At 40.0% G+C, this 15,858-nt stretch overlaps 1 protein-coding gene across 6 annotated transcripts in view; it reads right to left on the reverse strand.

Moving 5' to 3' along the window:
- The window catches only part of LOC129727716 (gastrula zinc finger protein XlCGF57.1), a 54,215-nt gene that overhangs the window by 25,102 nt on the left and 13,255 nt on the right, over nt 1-15,858 (reverse strand). For 2 of the 6 annotated variants that reach the window (XM_055685802.1, XM_055685806.1), the window contains exons 2-11: nt 3,920-3,995; nt 3,230-3,315; nt 3,123-3,161; nt 3,021-3,059; nt 2,832-2,964; nt 2,698-2,775; nt 2,529-2,635; nt 1,263-1,510; nt 890-1,021; nt 195-690 (exon numbers count right to left, since the gene is read on the reverse strand). In XM_055685802.1, coding sequence (XP_055541777.1) covers nt 195-690; nt 890-1,021; nt 1,263-1,510; nt 2,529-2,635; nt 2,698-2,775; nt 2,832-2,964; nt 3,021-3,059; nt 3,123-3,161; nt 3,230-3,315; nt 3,920-3,995 — 1,434 coding nt within the window. Of the gene's footprint in view, nt 1-194; nt 691-889; nt 1,022-1,262; nt 1,511-2,528; nt 2,636-2,697; nt 2,776-2,831; nt 2,965-3,020; nt 3,060-3,122; nt 3,162-3,229; nt 3,370-3,464; nt 3,801-3,919; nt 3,996-15,858 lie in introns of those variants that run through there. The other 4 variants (XM_055685803.1, XM_055685805.1, XM_055685804.1 and 1 more) reach the window with 4 other exon arrangements.

Consider the following 15,858-nt stretch of genomic DNA (forward strand, 5'->3'; position numbering starts at 1 on the left):
CAGCAGCATTTCGAACTCTTCGTTCTAATCGTTTCCATTCTCATGTCTGCTTGTCAACACGAAATGAATTTAGTTGTTCTCCAAGTCAACAGCTGAAACAACTGGTTGTATTGTTGCGTATGCTTCCACACGGCGAATTACCAACATTCCAGTTCTAGTACTCAATCAAACATTCTAAAAAGGTTCAAACTCACCGTGTAAACTTTCTGCTTCTCCGCCATTTGCTGGTGCTGCTGCTGTTGATGGTGCTGCAGCTGCTGTGCCTCGCTCAGTTGCTGCTGGTACGACTGAAAGCTGGCACTCAGCACCGCCGGTTGTGGTGCTACGGGATGGGAAGACAGATGTGACATGCTAACATCCGTCCCTAGTAGCGCCGCCGCCGATGGTTGCTGCTGCTGATGGTGTGGATGGGGAGGCTGCTTCTTCGGCTCGCTCAATGGTAGAGCAATCGGCAGCCCGTGAACCGTTCGTAGGTGATTGCTTAGCCCATCGGAAGTGTCGAACGATTCGTTGCAATTGAAGTAATGGCAGCAGTGCTTGGGCGGCCGTTTGGCCGTATCAAGTATAGCTCCTGTGCTGGAAGAACCCTTCTTGAGATCAATCGCCGGATGGCGCATTTGCATGTGCTTGGTGAGATGGTTTTTCATGGTGAATCCCTCGTTGCACCCGAGCACCGGGCAGGTGAGATACCTGTTGATTGAACCATGGTTAGCTTCTCGAGAGTTTAGATATTCAATCGTTCAATCGATTTTAACATTCGTCACAAAGCCCTGTTTCAAATTTTCAAACACCGCTCAAAATCGTTTAAAAGAAACGTTTCTGTCAAACGAGTTTTCAACATTTCCATCGGAGTACGCGCGGAGGAAAGGGCCATCGCTGCCTAGCTTACCTTCCGTCCAAGTGCCTTTGGACATGCTTTTTCAGTAAAACTTCATCGTTGAACGTCATCGAGCACATGCTGCACGCATAATCGCCGTGCTGATGCGTCATGTGCAGTATGAGATGCGATTCCTGAATGAACCTGCAATCGTTTCGAAACAAGAACAAGAGACAAGCGGACTTGAATTAGGTGACTTAGGTTATCCCCTTGCGACCTAGCAGGCAAACATTAATGACGGAAAAATTTGGTAAACCAAAAGAGAAAACTGAAATTTGCCGAAACATGGAAAAGAATAGAGCATTTTTTATTTGTTATGTTTTGCTCCTTCGTAATGCGAGCGTGCAAGCAAATAAACAGAAATAAAGCAAGGCACCAGGCGTACCTTTCGTCGCACTTCGAACACGGAAAGCCAAAGTTCGAGCCGTGGATTTTCAGGTGGTGTTGAAAAAGTGATTGTGACTTGAAACGCTTGTCGGGACATTGCGGACAGAAAAAGGTTTTCGTCGTACTATGTTCCGAGATCAAATGAAGATTCAACTGTGTCGCTTGATAAAATCGTCTCGGACACTGATTGCATACGTACTGTTGGGTTTTGTGGTGCGTTTTCATGTGATTGTTCAAGTTGGTTACCTGGAAAGAAAGGGATAGAGACGAAGCAGATAGATGCAGGGAATTAGTTATTGCGTTTTGCAGGCTCTCAATCATTGTTAGAATTTATTATGGTCCTTTTTGTCTTCTCCACTTTTAATTATCTTTCCATATTAGGCCGTTACAAATTCTATTTTCATTTTATGCCTTTTTAGAACAATTCAAAGTACTCTTACGACGAACGTCGTCTTTCCTTGTCCTAGAACAGTGGTTCCCAACCGCGGGGGTCCGCGGCCGGCAAGGGGGCCGCGAAGCTCTTGGTAAATTTGAAATTTCTTTTTAAATATCGCTGTCAAACTGGATTTTCGACTCTTCTGCCAAAATGTAAAACAAGTTAAACTTGCAGAACGATACAAGACTGAAAAATGCAAGCCCGTATTGCAAAACTTGTATCTGAAATTCTTTTGGGGGCCGCGGATCTCTTTGTGTTTAGCAAAAGGGACCGCGAAGCCGAAAAGGTTGGGAACCACTATCCTAGAACATTTGTTTTAGGATATTATTTTCAAAGTTGCGTAACCTGGCAACTTAAATGCATTCTAATCTCTTCTCGTAGTTCGCAGTTATACATTTCTCTCGCAGTTTGCCGTGCACGATCGTTTAGTATTCATCAATGGAATATATCGAGCCAAATCTCCATGGTAGTGACCACATTGTGACACCAGACACCAGTGACACTATTTCTTTCGATAAAATTTTTAATCCACGCTAAAGATAGCTTGACAAATAAGGAACTTGTTCTCGGGAGCTTTGACCTTGTTTTCATTTTGCAGTCTTCCGGGGCGCTCTACCGATCGAGCGAACTATGAAAATCGTCACGACGTTTAAGGACGCAACTTAAACCTAAACTCAGCCTAAACTTAATATTTTCAAACAGCCTGCTTCGTTCCTTTTTAACATAAGATTGTGAAATTCAGCATATACCTTGTTAGGAGGAATTTATTTTGGAATCTTCTAATGGTCCGAATAAATGATAACCGAATTTAATTCTAGTAGTACTTACTTGTGCGAAGGAGCGACCGCAGTTGGCTTCGATGCACACGTAAGGCCTTTCGCCGGTGTGTAACCGCCTGTGGTTGTTCAGATTCGTGATTTGAGTAAATGCCTTACCTGCGGAAGAAAAGCAACACTTGCAAACTAAATTTGAATAAAAAACCTAACAACATTCTTACCGCAATCTATGCAAACGTACGGTCGCTCGTTGGTATGAATTCTAACATGGTTGCGAAGATTCGCCTGCTGAGAAAAACCTGCGAACCGATGGTCACAATCAATAATTTTACCAGCTTACTTCGGTTCAACTCACCTTTCTGACAGTACTCGCAAATGTATTTCTTCTCAGCGGTGTGATTTCGTATGTGATTCAGAAGCGATGATTTCCTACTAAAAGTTTTATTGCAAATGGGACAACTACCTTCTTCGCCCTCCAGTACTTCATTCTAAAATTTAAAAAGAGATATAATTTGAGTATACCTTAAACTTATTTAAAACTCACATCCACGGCTTGAAGGGTTGCTTCTAAATCGAATGGAATCTGCAAAACGAAGCGTCATCTATAAAAAAAACCGATTTGTATTGAAAATAATTCACTACTTACAATGTGTTGCTTTTTCGAATTATTCTCCCCACTATTGGTCTACAAAAAATAACAAACGAGGTAATAAACTGCTGAGCTTGAATCAAATTGTTTGTTTTCCTACTCACCGGAGGTCCTAGCATGGCGGAGCTAGTTGGGACCATAGTGGGGCGTGAATGATCGTAGAAGTTCGGCATCATCCCTTTCGAAATGCCTTCGGAAGAATGACCGGAGATTACAACGGGAACTACATCTATATTTGATACAACTGAAACGGGAATAGAACGGAGAACGGAAAAAAGCTTCCATTAACGCACAATCACAAACCATTCCGGCCGTTGTGGGCTATAAATAAGATTCTACGTTTATTTTCGACTCGTAAACTGTCTCACGCGTTGTTTGTCTATCAACAAAATTCTTATGCTTGGAGCGAACAACGGAACTGGGAAAAAGAAAACAAACGCAGCCGAAGCACTGAAAATACGGGAAAAACCGCACTAGCACTTCTGGTGGACAATGATAAACTAGTTAAACTATTGAACGGTGCAAATCAGAGTAAAAAAATCTAGCGAGCACGAACCACGGTGTTGTAAAAAATGTTTTTGTTTTGCACTGGAATTATATTCTTTGCTTCCCATTTTTTTCACGAACCGGAGAAGCAAGCACCCACAATACGACCGCGATGACAGTTCGGCTAGAGAAAGTTAGTTCCGTCAACCGCCGGCGGTGCCGCTGAAGCCGGCACTTTTGCATGCAAGTCGTCCGGAACAAGGGATGCGCAAGTGTTTTTGCACTTCGATAAGCGATACTCACCTTACCTTGTTTCAGCAGAAGCAAGAGTTGAAAGTATATAGCGTCAACGTCCATATAAGCGCATTGACTTCGGCCTGTTTCCTGTTTATTGAAGAAACAAAAAAATGACTGTTATTAGATTTATTTTATTCATGAAAAATTATAAAGATGTTGGTTATTTTGAAACGAATGTATTTAACATATACAGCATAACTTGCGTGCAATGTGCAGCGCAGTTTTATGTACTGCAAATTTCTCTTTCTCTCGCGCGCGCACACTAACATACGTTAGAGATTGTTTAGCATAATGTTTACATATGCGTCATCTTCACACACTAAACCGGTCGTCGGCCTGCAGAAGAAGCACGCGTCGCTGCAAAGTTTGGCAACATAAACAAGCAACCAGTGAGTGGAACGCAGTACGTGCTATTAGCAGCTCCACGCTAGACGTACAATGCCAGAGCACATAGTAGGCTACTACATATGCTGCTTGCTGCTGTTTGGGGTGGTTTTCTATGTACAAACCAACCCCATTACATACGGTCGACGCGTCGAATCTATGAATGGAAGCACAACGACGACGACGACGAGGCGCACTAAAATACGAGAAACAGTATGACCGGGCGCCTACTTCGATACATACACGGTTACATTTGCTTGCATCTGCATCCCAACGTGATTGCATCGCGCGTCCGGATCGGATGCCCCGCGTAGATTCGCCTACATATTTAGATTCCTGGTAAATAAATCGGTGGATTCTACTGCTGGTGTTTTGTTTTCCTCTCTCCGAGTGCATCGGCTACCGCTTTTGCCTTTTTCTCGACATTAGTCACCCACTTCGAGCGGGTTGGGTCTAAGAAAAAGTTGTTTAAAAATAACGCGTTGTTTAACTAAAAAATCGGCCCACAACTCGCAGCTCATAGGTCGCAAGTAATTCACTTCGATGAGCGTGTATTCGTGTAAGGACAATTTATTAGTTTACAAGAAAAAAAAAAAAAAAATTTACAAGAAAAAAAAAAAATTGAACATTGTAAATTTCCTTTTTTAATGTTGCCCGCCTCACTGCAAACTGTGCGTGTGTGGAGCAGATGAAAAGCAACTTCTTGATTATTTGTCGGTTTGTATTTGTTTGCGGTGTGTAGGGGTATTATTCGGAAGGAAAAAAATAATTAAACAACCTCCCCAAAGTTGCTGAAATAGTTGTTTTTCTTAATTGTCTAAATATGATATAGTTTTGAAAAATTAGATTTTTCTAATGGGGCTAAAAACATTCGCAAATATCTTGGTATGAAAGAATGTGATTAGATAAATAATAGTGCAACAACGGTTTATAGTAAAAATCAACATTTTGATTGCTAATAAGCATGCTAGTAGTCGCCATAAATGCTACATTATAGCTGGTATAAACTTGATATACGTTTGACTCGACGTAAACTTTACTAAGTACAGATATCAATTTCTGTGCCTCGTGAAATTTAGCATAGCTGCAAATAACATTACTGCAATTACTGGAACTGACTGAATTAAAACATTCCATAAAGTACATGGTATATACAGGGAGATTGAAACTGCAACTTATAATGCCACTTTATTTTATGTAAAACACGCATCCACTAGAAAATAATTAAAAAAGCTTGCTCAACAGAACGTAGAGGAAAAATTAATTAAAAATGGAAAAAAATTTCACCTTAAACAATTGAAATATTTAAAAATATAATGTACAGGCTAAAGATTTTGTTGTCAAAAACTCAGAGAAATGCCAGCGCATTAAAAAGTTCTAGAAATTTTTTTTAAATGTTTTTAGACAAGAAAAGAAAATTGATGGGGTCTGAAATTAAAAAAAAAAACATTCAAAAATAGAAATTATATATATAAAAAACATAAAATTCAAAACAGAAATCCAAAAAAATTTTCTACATCGATTTCGAAATTATGCGTTTTTTAACGCGGATATTTTCGAAAAGTCGGGTTTCACGAGATATATTTCAAAATTTACGCTGATTTCGGAATTTGCGTGGAGTTCTAAGAATCGATTCCAGGGTATTTTTCGTTTGAAGAAATATAAAACGAAAAAAAATATATCCTTCCTCATTTTAGCCCCTAATAATGTTGGATTTCCCACAAAAAACCGTCCGTTTAACAAAGTATGTATATCTTGTCTGTCTTTTCTACAAGTTGTTACCGACATATAATCAACAGAAAATGCATTTCCACTACGCACAAAGTTCAAAACGCTCAGCAGGGCACTTTTTAAGGCCCAAATATTTGTCGGAGAACCTGCATTTTTCAATCAATTTGCAAGTTGATTGCAAAATGTAGGTTGTTAGCAAATTTTGATAACTGTAAATCAAGGTCCCGCTGCAAACTGTCAGCTGTAAGGAGAACGTCCCTATCTCAATCCCTTCTCGGGGTGCTAACTAACTTATCTTGTCTCCCATATCAGGCGGTGTATAACTGCGTCTGTTTAAAAATTGACGGCTGAGCTATGGAATGCGATGTTTCGCCATTTATATCCAAAACAGCGGCCCTGAAGTGCGGTCGCTGGAGACGGATAAACGTGGGTTTCACGGGGTAGATCGGGTAGATACTTACTCACTTTTATGGCGACAGATCATTAAGATCCTATGCCGAATCCAGAATACGTCTCCACAAAACTCGGTCTTGGGCTGCTACTCTCCAGTCTCCCCTTACACCCGCTGCTCTGGCATCCTCGTCGACAGCACACATCCAGCGCGTGCGCGGTCTGCCTCGAAGTCGTCGGCCTCTATCCGGTTCTCTACTAAATATTATCTTTGCCGGTCGCTCATCCGCCATCCGTGCTACATGGCCAGCCCACTGTAACCTGCCGTGTTTCATCAGCTTGACAATATCAGCGTGTTTGTATACTTCGTACAGCTCGTGATTCATGCGCCTGCGCCACACCCCGTTCTCTAGTTTGCCTCCGAGTATTGATCGCAGGATTCTACGCTCGAAGACCCCAAGCGCTCGTCGATCGGCCTCCTTCCACGTCCACGATTCATGTCCGTAGAGCGCCACCGGGAGGATCAGAGTCCTATAGAGCGCAAATTTCGTACGGATCTGTAGGCTACGGGACCTAAGCTGGCTACGCAATCCGTAATAAGCCCTATTCGCCGCCGCAATCCGCCTCTTCACCTCGCGGCTCACCTCGTTGTCACATGTCACGAGAGTACCAAGATATATAAATTCGTCGACCACTTCGAAAGTATCCCCGTCCATCTCCACCGCAGCACCAACACCCGTAGAACCACCACGCTTTCTGCCAGCCACCATGTACTTCGTTTTGGCAGTGTTTATGGTGAGTCCAATTCTCGCAGCTTCCCTTTTGAGAGCCGTAAAGGCCTCCTCAACTGCTCTACGGTTAACACCAATTATATCAATGTCGTCCGCAAAGCCCAGAAGCATGTGAGACTTAGTGATGATGGTGCCGCTCCACTGCACACCTGCCCTTCGTATTGCACCTTCCAAAGGCTATGTTGAACAGCATGTTCGAGAGCCCGTCACCTTGCTTCAGACCATCTAACGTCACAAACGCGTCCTAAAATTCGCCCGCTGTCCTGACGCATGATGTGAAACCGTCGAGCGTCGCACGTATCAGTTTAATCAGTTTAGTTGAGAAACCATGTTCTAGCATTATTTGCCACAGCTCGTTGCGTTTCACTGTATCGTACGCCGCTCGAAAGTCTATAAACAGATGATGTGTCTGCAGGTTGTGTTCTCGAAACTTGTCGAGGATCTGTCTCAAGGTGAACATCTGGTCCGTTGTAGATCGCCCCACTCGAAAACCGCATTGGTATTCTCCAACAAAGGCTTCCTGCAACGGCCTCAGTCGTTGGAACAGGATACGGGAGAGAATTTTGTAAGCGGAATTGAGGAGGATTATGCCTCGATAATTACTACACTCGAGTCTATATCCCTTCTTGTAGATAGGGCATATGAGTCCTTCCAACCAGTTCGTAGGTAGATCGGGTAGATACTATCATGGAAACGACTTACAAATACCACGTACCAGTAATGAGAATGGCCTGAGGTTGATGAACTTTGCCGCAGACAGAGGTCTAGCAGTCTGTAGCACATATTTTGCATAAAGAGAAGAAAGAGTTATCGGAAGAAACGGTAGAGAGCTGTGGATTCGTGAGGCTCCACAGATGAGCTAGTGAAGAGTTGGACAGCCTCAAAACAAATGAAAACGACTGCATTCCTGCCGAATTTTTCGAGGGCAACTGACAAAAAACACGGTCGTTTTTTATTTTTATCGAAAACACCGCAGAGCACATTTTAGGAACCCCAAAGCTATAATATATCCGATAAAAGACGCATCTCAGGAGTCTGTGACAAAGTTAATGAAATTATATAAAAAATCGCTAAATCGATATATCTTCGACTTTTCATAAACGCAATACAAAAAATTACCAAGTTCTAAAATTCTCCCCAATTATTCAAACCATGCATTACACTAGTCAACACAGGTTTTACCCTAGAGATCAAACTAAAACAAGGAAAGATTTTAGCTTTTTAACCATTTCTGTGAATTTCAGTGATCCCAACCAAGATATTCGCAGATTTTTTTTGTTGCTTTGAAAGCAGTAATCAAAAATTCTCCCTTTTGCAATAGATTTGTTACTTAAAAAGTAATAACATTCCTTTCCAGTCAAGTAACAACACATGCTGTCATGTATTTTGCACATGTTACGAGATCACCACTACGGTCGTCGCAACCACACGCAAAATTGTCACTTGTTCCCAAGGATGGAAAAAATCGTATCGCATAACAATCATTCGGGTATCATTTCTGAACGTGCTTTCAATCCCAGCAAACCATCGCTATTATAAATTACACATTCTCACGCATGCAAAAGACAACCCAGAGCAAAGAAATATATGGTGGCTTTCTTTGATGATTTTGTTTCAGTATCGGCTGTTGTAGGCGGAGCGAGCAACATATAGCGAGTGTTTCACGAAATAATCGTAAACGATTGCACTCGAGCGATCGCAACGATTCTTTCAAATGTTGGTTGCTTGTAGGCAAAATTCGATCTTATTTTCACCCTGATAAACCTCGATGATTCTTAGTGATTCCAAAAATCAAATGCTAATGCACCATGCTACAGTTTCCGTAAGCATTGATGATACCTTCTTGCTCCGGTAAGCAAACAGTTGAACGTTATCTAACGTTCATTTGGATTCTTAATTTTGTATCACTGGCGATAATATCTCAGAGATTCTCGCGATACTGTTGAATGCAAGTGAACTTGGATACAATAAATATGATCGTGTTTGAATCATTCAGTCTCCTTCTATGGTATTCGGAACTTTTAGAAGCGAAAAACAATCAACAGTGTTTCTAAGGGAAACTTGTACGTGAGTGGAAATAATTGAACGATAGCTGATGAATCAAAGAACACATTTGCATGAAATATTGCTAGTGAGTGAAAATTTCCATGCTTGCTTGTTCCTTTAAAATTAATAACAAGAAATGCTCCTTGTTTTAAATTTATTACTTGAAATGTAATAACATTCACCTCCAGTCAGCAAACAACAACAAACAAGGAAGCTACAGGAGAGATTCTGAGTATTTGTGAAGAAAGGAGACTGAATTGAGCCAGATCACTGAATCAATACAAATGCAACGGGTGAAGACTTGCAACAACAGCATTGCGGCTCTTGGTTGTATATTAGGGTGGGGAATCGTTATATGGAAAAAATGAAACTTGATAGCAGAAAGCCTGTAATATTTGAGGCCCCAAACAATCCTGAATTTATCGGAAGTCGATTGGTTTTGTCTTCGCTTGGCGCATTGCATTTTAAATTTATATGGAGATTTGTATGGAAAAACCAACTTTTTCGCCGTTTCCATTCTAAAGAGCTCAAATAGGCTCAAATCATAGGTTTTATAACTTCAAATGGTAGGTTTTTTGATGCCTAACAACTTGGCCGAAGACACCAAAGAGCTAGGGTGTCCCAAAAAATACTAGAGCTGTTCAAAGTTGATTATGTCGAAATTTATGTTGCAAATCATTTTTTCTGCCAACACTGCCAGTGTACCGGCGTTAATCAGATTTCCATCAGAACTAACCTCTGAAACACGTTGTAGATTCTACTTACGCCTCGAATATTGACCTAAATTTGTTTGTTTGATTCAGCTAAGTGTATAAACTCGTTACGACAGGTTACTTCTGATGGGAATCCTACTGACACCGGTACATTGGTAATGTTGGCAGAAAACAGGATTTTCTGCATTTAAATCAACATACTCAACTTTGAACAGCAATTGCTCTTCTTAGGGACATTCTAGCTGTTTAGTGTCTTCTGCAAAGTTGGTAGGCATCTAAAATACTATACCTTAACATAATGTAATGCATTATTAGAGCATTATTGAGCTCTCTAGAAAGGTAAATGCAAAAAGTGGGTTTTCCTACATAAATTCTCATACAAATTTGAAATGCAATGCGCCAAGCGGAGACAAAACCAATCGACTTCCAGTAAGTTTAGAGTTGTGTGGGGCCCCAAAATGATCCAAAAAAACTTGGTTCTGGTAAATCGATAACTTTTCCCCACCCTATTGTATATATCACTGCAGAAACGCATACAAGCGCGTAGCTGTCTTGCATTTTATTACTTTTAGTTTGTTGCTTTTTTTTGTCCTATGCGCTATCATAAGATTCAAAAAGAAATAAAATGTTGCCCCAAAATAACAAACTCTTTCCCTTTTGTGTTGGGTGTAGTAGTTCGTCAAAAAAGGCCGCAGAGTAATTGCTCACTGGGTTCGTCGCTTCGACGTTTGCTTACGAGCAAACTTCATTCAAGTCTCTAAAGACTTTACGCACATCCGAGCTGGCTAAGGGCATCACAATTGACAGGAATGGTTGAAATACTATAATTTTTCAGTTTTTCATTTTGAGCTCTAGGTCAAAACTGTGTTAGTTGTCGGTCAACGAAAACGAAAAAAAAAATCCCTTGAGCTCAAACCGAGAAAAACAGAAAATTTTAGCTTTTAAAATTTTGCTGTAAATTTTAGTGCTCTCACCCAAGTTGAAAATGTGTAAAGTCTCCAGAGACAGACAGTTTTCCCGTATGCAAACGTAAAAGTGACGAACCCAGCGAGGAATTACTCTGAGACATTTGGACACACTTTCTAGCTCGCTAGGAGCATTCAAATGTACAAAAATGGTTAATCTTTATTAAACCTTGCACAGTTTTATAGTTTAAACTCTAAGCGTTTTTTTTCACTTTAGTCGGCCAGTGCAATCTGTATGGATAATATAATAATATAATTATTCATTTTGTTTGAAAGGTACATAAGAAATTTTTAAAAAAAGTTGTTTATCTCAACTGCTTGTGATGACACTGAGCCAAGTTTACTCTTTTGGAGTCGAAAAGAAACTTTTTATCATCAATCCGATATTGATGTTTGTTAACAACACGTATCTATTTCTATGAAAACTCCCATTTCTCAATGAAAAAGGAAAGTTTTTAGGACATTATTTCGCTGGACTTCACACAAAAAAAAATGTACGTTTAGCGAAAATGTTTAACAATATTCAGCAAATTTCAGAGGTATTGAACTTTCCAGTGCGGTCTCTTGCTTATAACGTAGAATTACGTCCTACCGTAACATTCTGAAAGGAGGATGAAAAATGAAAATCCTAATATCCAGAGCTTCACGAAAATTGTCCAATTTCAAATGCTTATAGGTCAGTCAGTTTTTTACGAGCTGCTTTCATTCCTGTAATGATCGATTGTAATTCTTTATAATGGAATTATAATGATTACTATTGTACTAGTGGAAAATTTTAAGCCTTATTTTTAAGGTGGGTTCCAAAAAAATCAGAACTGAAAACAAGACCAAATAACATCCAATATGGGTATTTCCAAAATCAGAATGTTGCCAGAGTCCAGAGATCGAATCCAAAGGCCATTGTGAACTTCAATATGATGACAAATACCACCTAATATGAGTGTCTGCAGAACCAGGATGAACCGGCCTTAAATCGACTCAACTAACATTTTGAATGATTTGAATTAGGTTTTCTTTGTGTTCTTGCCAAGTCGATTCTTTCCAAATTTAACTGTTTTCTTCTAATTAAAATTTAAAGTTCTTCATAACATTTTCATCGTGCATTCTGTTTTTATTCACGGTGAAGAGGTGCTCTACCGACAAATGTGTTCCAGCGACATTTTTTCGAATGACTCCGAATTAATTAAACAACGCTCCACTTTAGGGTTACAAAAAGAATTCAGAGTTAATTATTATTGAAATTTAACGCTTTGGACCCTGAAATTGCGTGTGTATTCCCTAATTTATTGAAAGACATACTTTGACATAGGATAGTTTGTTGTATATCTAATATTGCGGCCGTGTCTCATACACAACCTTTTAAACTTTTTCATCAACTTACAGTACAATTTCGGTGGAATTTCGTCAATGAAATATTCACCATAACAGAATCGGAAAAAGCGAAAATTACGAAACTACTAAATAAATTTCGTAGGAGAACTTTGAAAAGCACCTTTTGCTTGCACTGTGCACAACAAAATATTTAAAATCGTGGCAAAGTTAAATCTCATAATTCATTTAACAAAAAGTTCGAACAAACATCAACATGAAAACTGCTATGGACAAAATGTGCTCGATGCGAAATAATCAAAAAGGTATATAACAGTAAAATGCTTATATGGAGAAATTACTTTACAGATCGTAAAATTATGTGACAAAACAAATTCATAATTATGTGGAAAAACCATTGATAACTAAAACGACACATTAGCAACTTCATTGAATTAAATTTGAGAAAATATTTTCGTTTTTGTAAAGACGCAGAAATAGTTTCTGTTTTTTATGTGCTTAAGTACTAATGTAAGTTCTAATTTTATTTTACCAAATATGTTGTGTGCTGCAAACAAAGCGTTGACAATTTCTAAAAAGATCTAGCGCAACTAACCGAGAATATGCAAAAACAAAAGTAATAGTTTTTTTTTTATAATTTCCTTATGCGATTAACGAATTTTTCGTTTGTTTTTTTTAGACTTTTGTAAGTTGCTGTGTAAATTTGTCGGCAAATTCACCGACTAACATTGACTCTACAATGCTGATGTTCAAGTAAGCCGAAAATTTCTGGGAAAACCATGATTTTTCGGCAATAAAAAATTGTCAGACCCCTCCATCTAGTTTGTACTGTAAAAATTGAAATTTTTTAGTGTTGAAATTAGCAAAAGATCAACAACAAAAAAAAAAACAAATGCTCCAAAACTTCATAAAAACCAACTATAAAAAATTACAACAGATTTACTCCTTAGTTTCTTACACTCAAAATAGAACCACCCTCGTAGTATCCGGTGTGTTTAACTAAAACGTGTTTGACGGTACGCACTACTCGTGCAACAGCTTCTCGTATTGTTTTCTACACTTTAGCACTAGTTCTTGGCTTGCTATCTAAACTACAAAAACTGTTTTAATAGCACAGTGATTACCACTAGAAAATAATTATCCACCACAACACTGCTGACACACTTGCGCGTAACGCCAACTATCGTGTGATTGTGCTGGTCTTGCCTTCACAGAATCGGAATTATCACACTTTGCTTAAATATTAATGCTGTAGATAATCAAGAACATTAACACCTCCGAATGGTTTAATTGAAAAACTTTTCCACTGAGAACAATTGAGCGCCACACCGAATGGAGAAGATGTCCCGTCGTCCAGAGACACTAGCAGCAGTGGCAGCAGCATCCGAGCAAACGCGTAAGATGCTGGCAAATTGAATAATAAGACTGAGAATTCATCAAATTTTTAAAATCTCCAAACCTTCGAAACAACGGAAAAGTAAAAAGAGTACATAACAAAAGGAACGCTTTCGCTTGTATATATTCACCGTCATCATCGTGGCAGTGGCAGTGCCAGTGTGCCAGCGTCTTGTTATTTACCTAAGGCGCACACCAAAAAATCTCCTGGTTTTCTTATTCCGCAACGGCGACCATTTTTTTTAATTCCTCTCTGTCCTGTCATCCCCTTCCGGCTGCAGCGCACCGCCAACGCACTCTCGAGGGGAGTGAGAATCTTTCGCTCGTTCGACCCTTCAACCCACCAGCCCAGCAAGCAAGCAAACAAGCAGCATGGAAATAAAACCCCACTCACAGTACAGTTGGCAACGCGAGCGGAAGACAAATGTATCAGAAATCATACCCCGAAATGGCCAACTTTGCGATACCCGAGATGCGTTAAAAAGCGTAATAAAAATATATACATGAACCCCATCCCAGTTCGCCCCTTTGCTGGTTTTTCTTTGGTGGGTTTTTTTTCTCTCCCTCTCTCTCGCTCCTTGTACAACCCACCCAAGCAGGCTACGACGACCACTCACCACTAAACAACAAAAATTTACCAACACACAGACTTTTGGCACCACGTTGCCACAACCACCACCACCACCAACACCTTCACCTCCTCCACCGTCGCACTCCGTTTTTAGACCGACAACAGAACTTCAGACAGTGCGAAGCTGAACTGAAGACGCTTTATCGCTTACTGGCGCGCTCCTTCGACTCGACTGAACCGAAGCAGTGATCCTTTCGTTGGCATGCTGCTGCAGGCAACGAAAAAAATACAGTTACTAAATAAAACAAAAAAAAAAAAACACTCACACAAGCCTCCAGCGGCAGCAGCAAGATTCCGAAACCCGAACCCTGGCACTTGTACTCCGTTATTAAACAACTGACGGAAAATTTTAAAAACCTCGCCAATCGTCTAATCTTCGTTCGCGGGTGGCTTGGTTTTTTTCTCCCTCTCCAGCTCGGCGCCTGCTTTATTCTGCAGAAAATTTGTCCTGCGCTGCACACTCTACATTGAACTGAAAACAGGGACGTTGCTTCCTTCTTATCTCAAAAGCACGCGTCGACCGATAAAAATCTGGCCAACGAAAACATCTTAGGAAGAAAGGGTTAGGAAAAACCTGAAAAAAAGTCACCCGAAAAAAGCGCAAAAAGTTGAAGGAGATTGCGTAGCCGCTTTTCCTTTTTTTCTCCGATACCGATGGGGAAAAAATATAAAGCGAAACAGAGGGGACGATATAGAACTGAAAGTGTAGTGGTTATCACAGATATTATCGTAAAATGTTTAGAAAAGAAAATCCAACCCCGAGCCTGCGAGAGGCGGCAGCGAACCCGTTTAAAAATAAATCACCGAAGAAGAAGAAAGGAAGGGGGTGGTGGACTCTCCGATTCGGGACCGGAAGGATGATGGCCTGGCAAGGGACAGCACCACTCGCACTTTGATAGAGAGCGGTGGCGGTGGTGGTGGAGGTGGCGGACGAGAGCGAGGGTAGGAGCATAATAAAGAATTGTTTTATATAAGCAGGACGAACGATGGCTACGGGCCAATTAAGGCTTCGCATTTGTTTTATCTTTGGAAGCGACCAGGGGGTGGAGGGAATGAGAAGTGCAAAAAAAAAAATACAATGACTGATTTGCTTGCGAGAAAATGGAGAACCCAAGCGGACCGGTTCGTGTTAGAGTGCGTGAAGCAGAAACTATTGTATTATGTAGTAGCAGATTATTCGTAGTAAAGTGTGTCGAATCTCCAAAAACAATATGAAATAATAATAGTGTCAATAGCCGATCAGACATAAACTTCAAATTTAAATCCAATAATTGCGCATCAAGAAGAGGGGTGAACTAATATAAATAAGTTATTCTGATTGCTTTGATTATGATGGATTTTGTGCCAAATTAATCAGTACTCAATCAATTTTCTTTGTTATAAAATATGTCGTGTTAACACAAGATCCTAATATCAAAAGCCACTGGATTAAATGTATTTTTTTTTGTGTCAAAAGCACTTATTTTTCGTGAGTAATCAGATTTTTGTTTACAACACGCTTCTGTTTATTATTGTGATTTTGTACAATCTTCTCAATGTTGAAGATAATAGTATTGATTTTTGTCACTTTTGAGT

This window comes from Wyeomyia smithii, chromosome 3, assembly GCF_029784165.1.
Source record: "Wyeomyia smithii strain HCP4-BCI-WySm-NY-G18 chromosome 3, ASM2978416v1, whole genome shotgun sequence".
NCBI lineage: Eukaryota > Metazoa > Arthropoda > Insecta > Diptera > Culicidae > Wyeomyia > Wyeomyia smithii.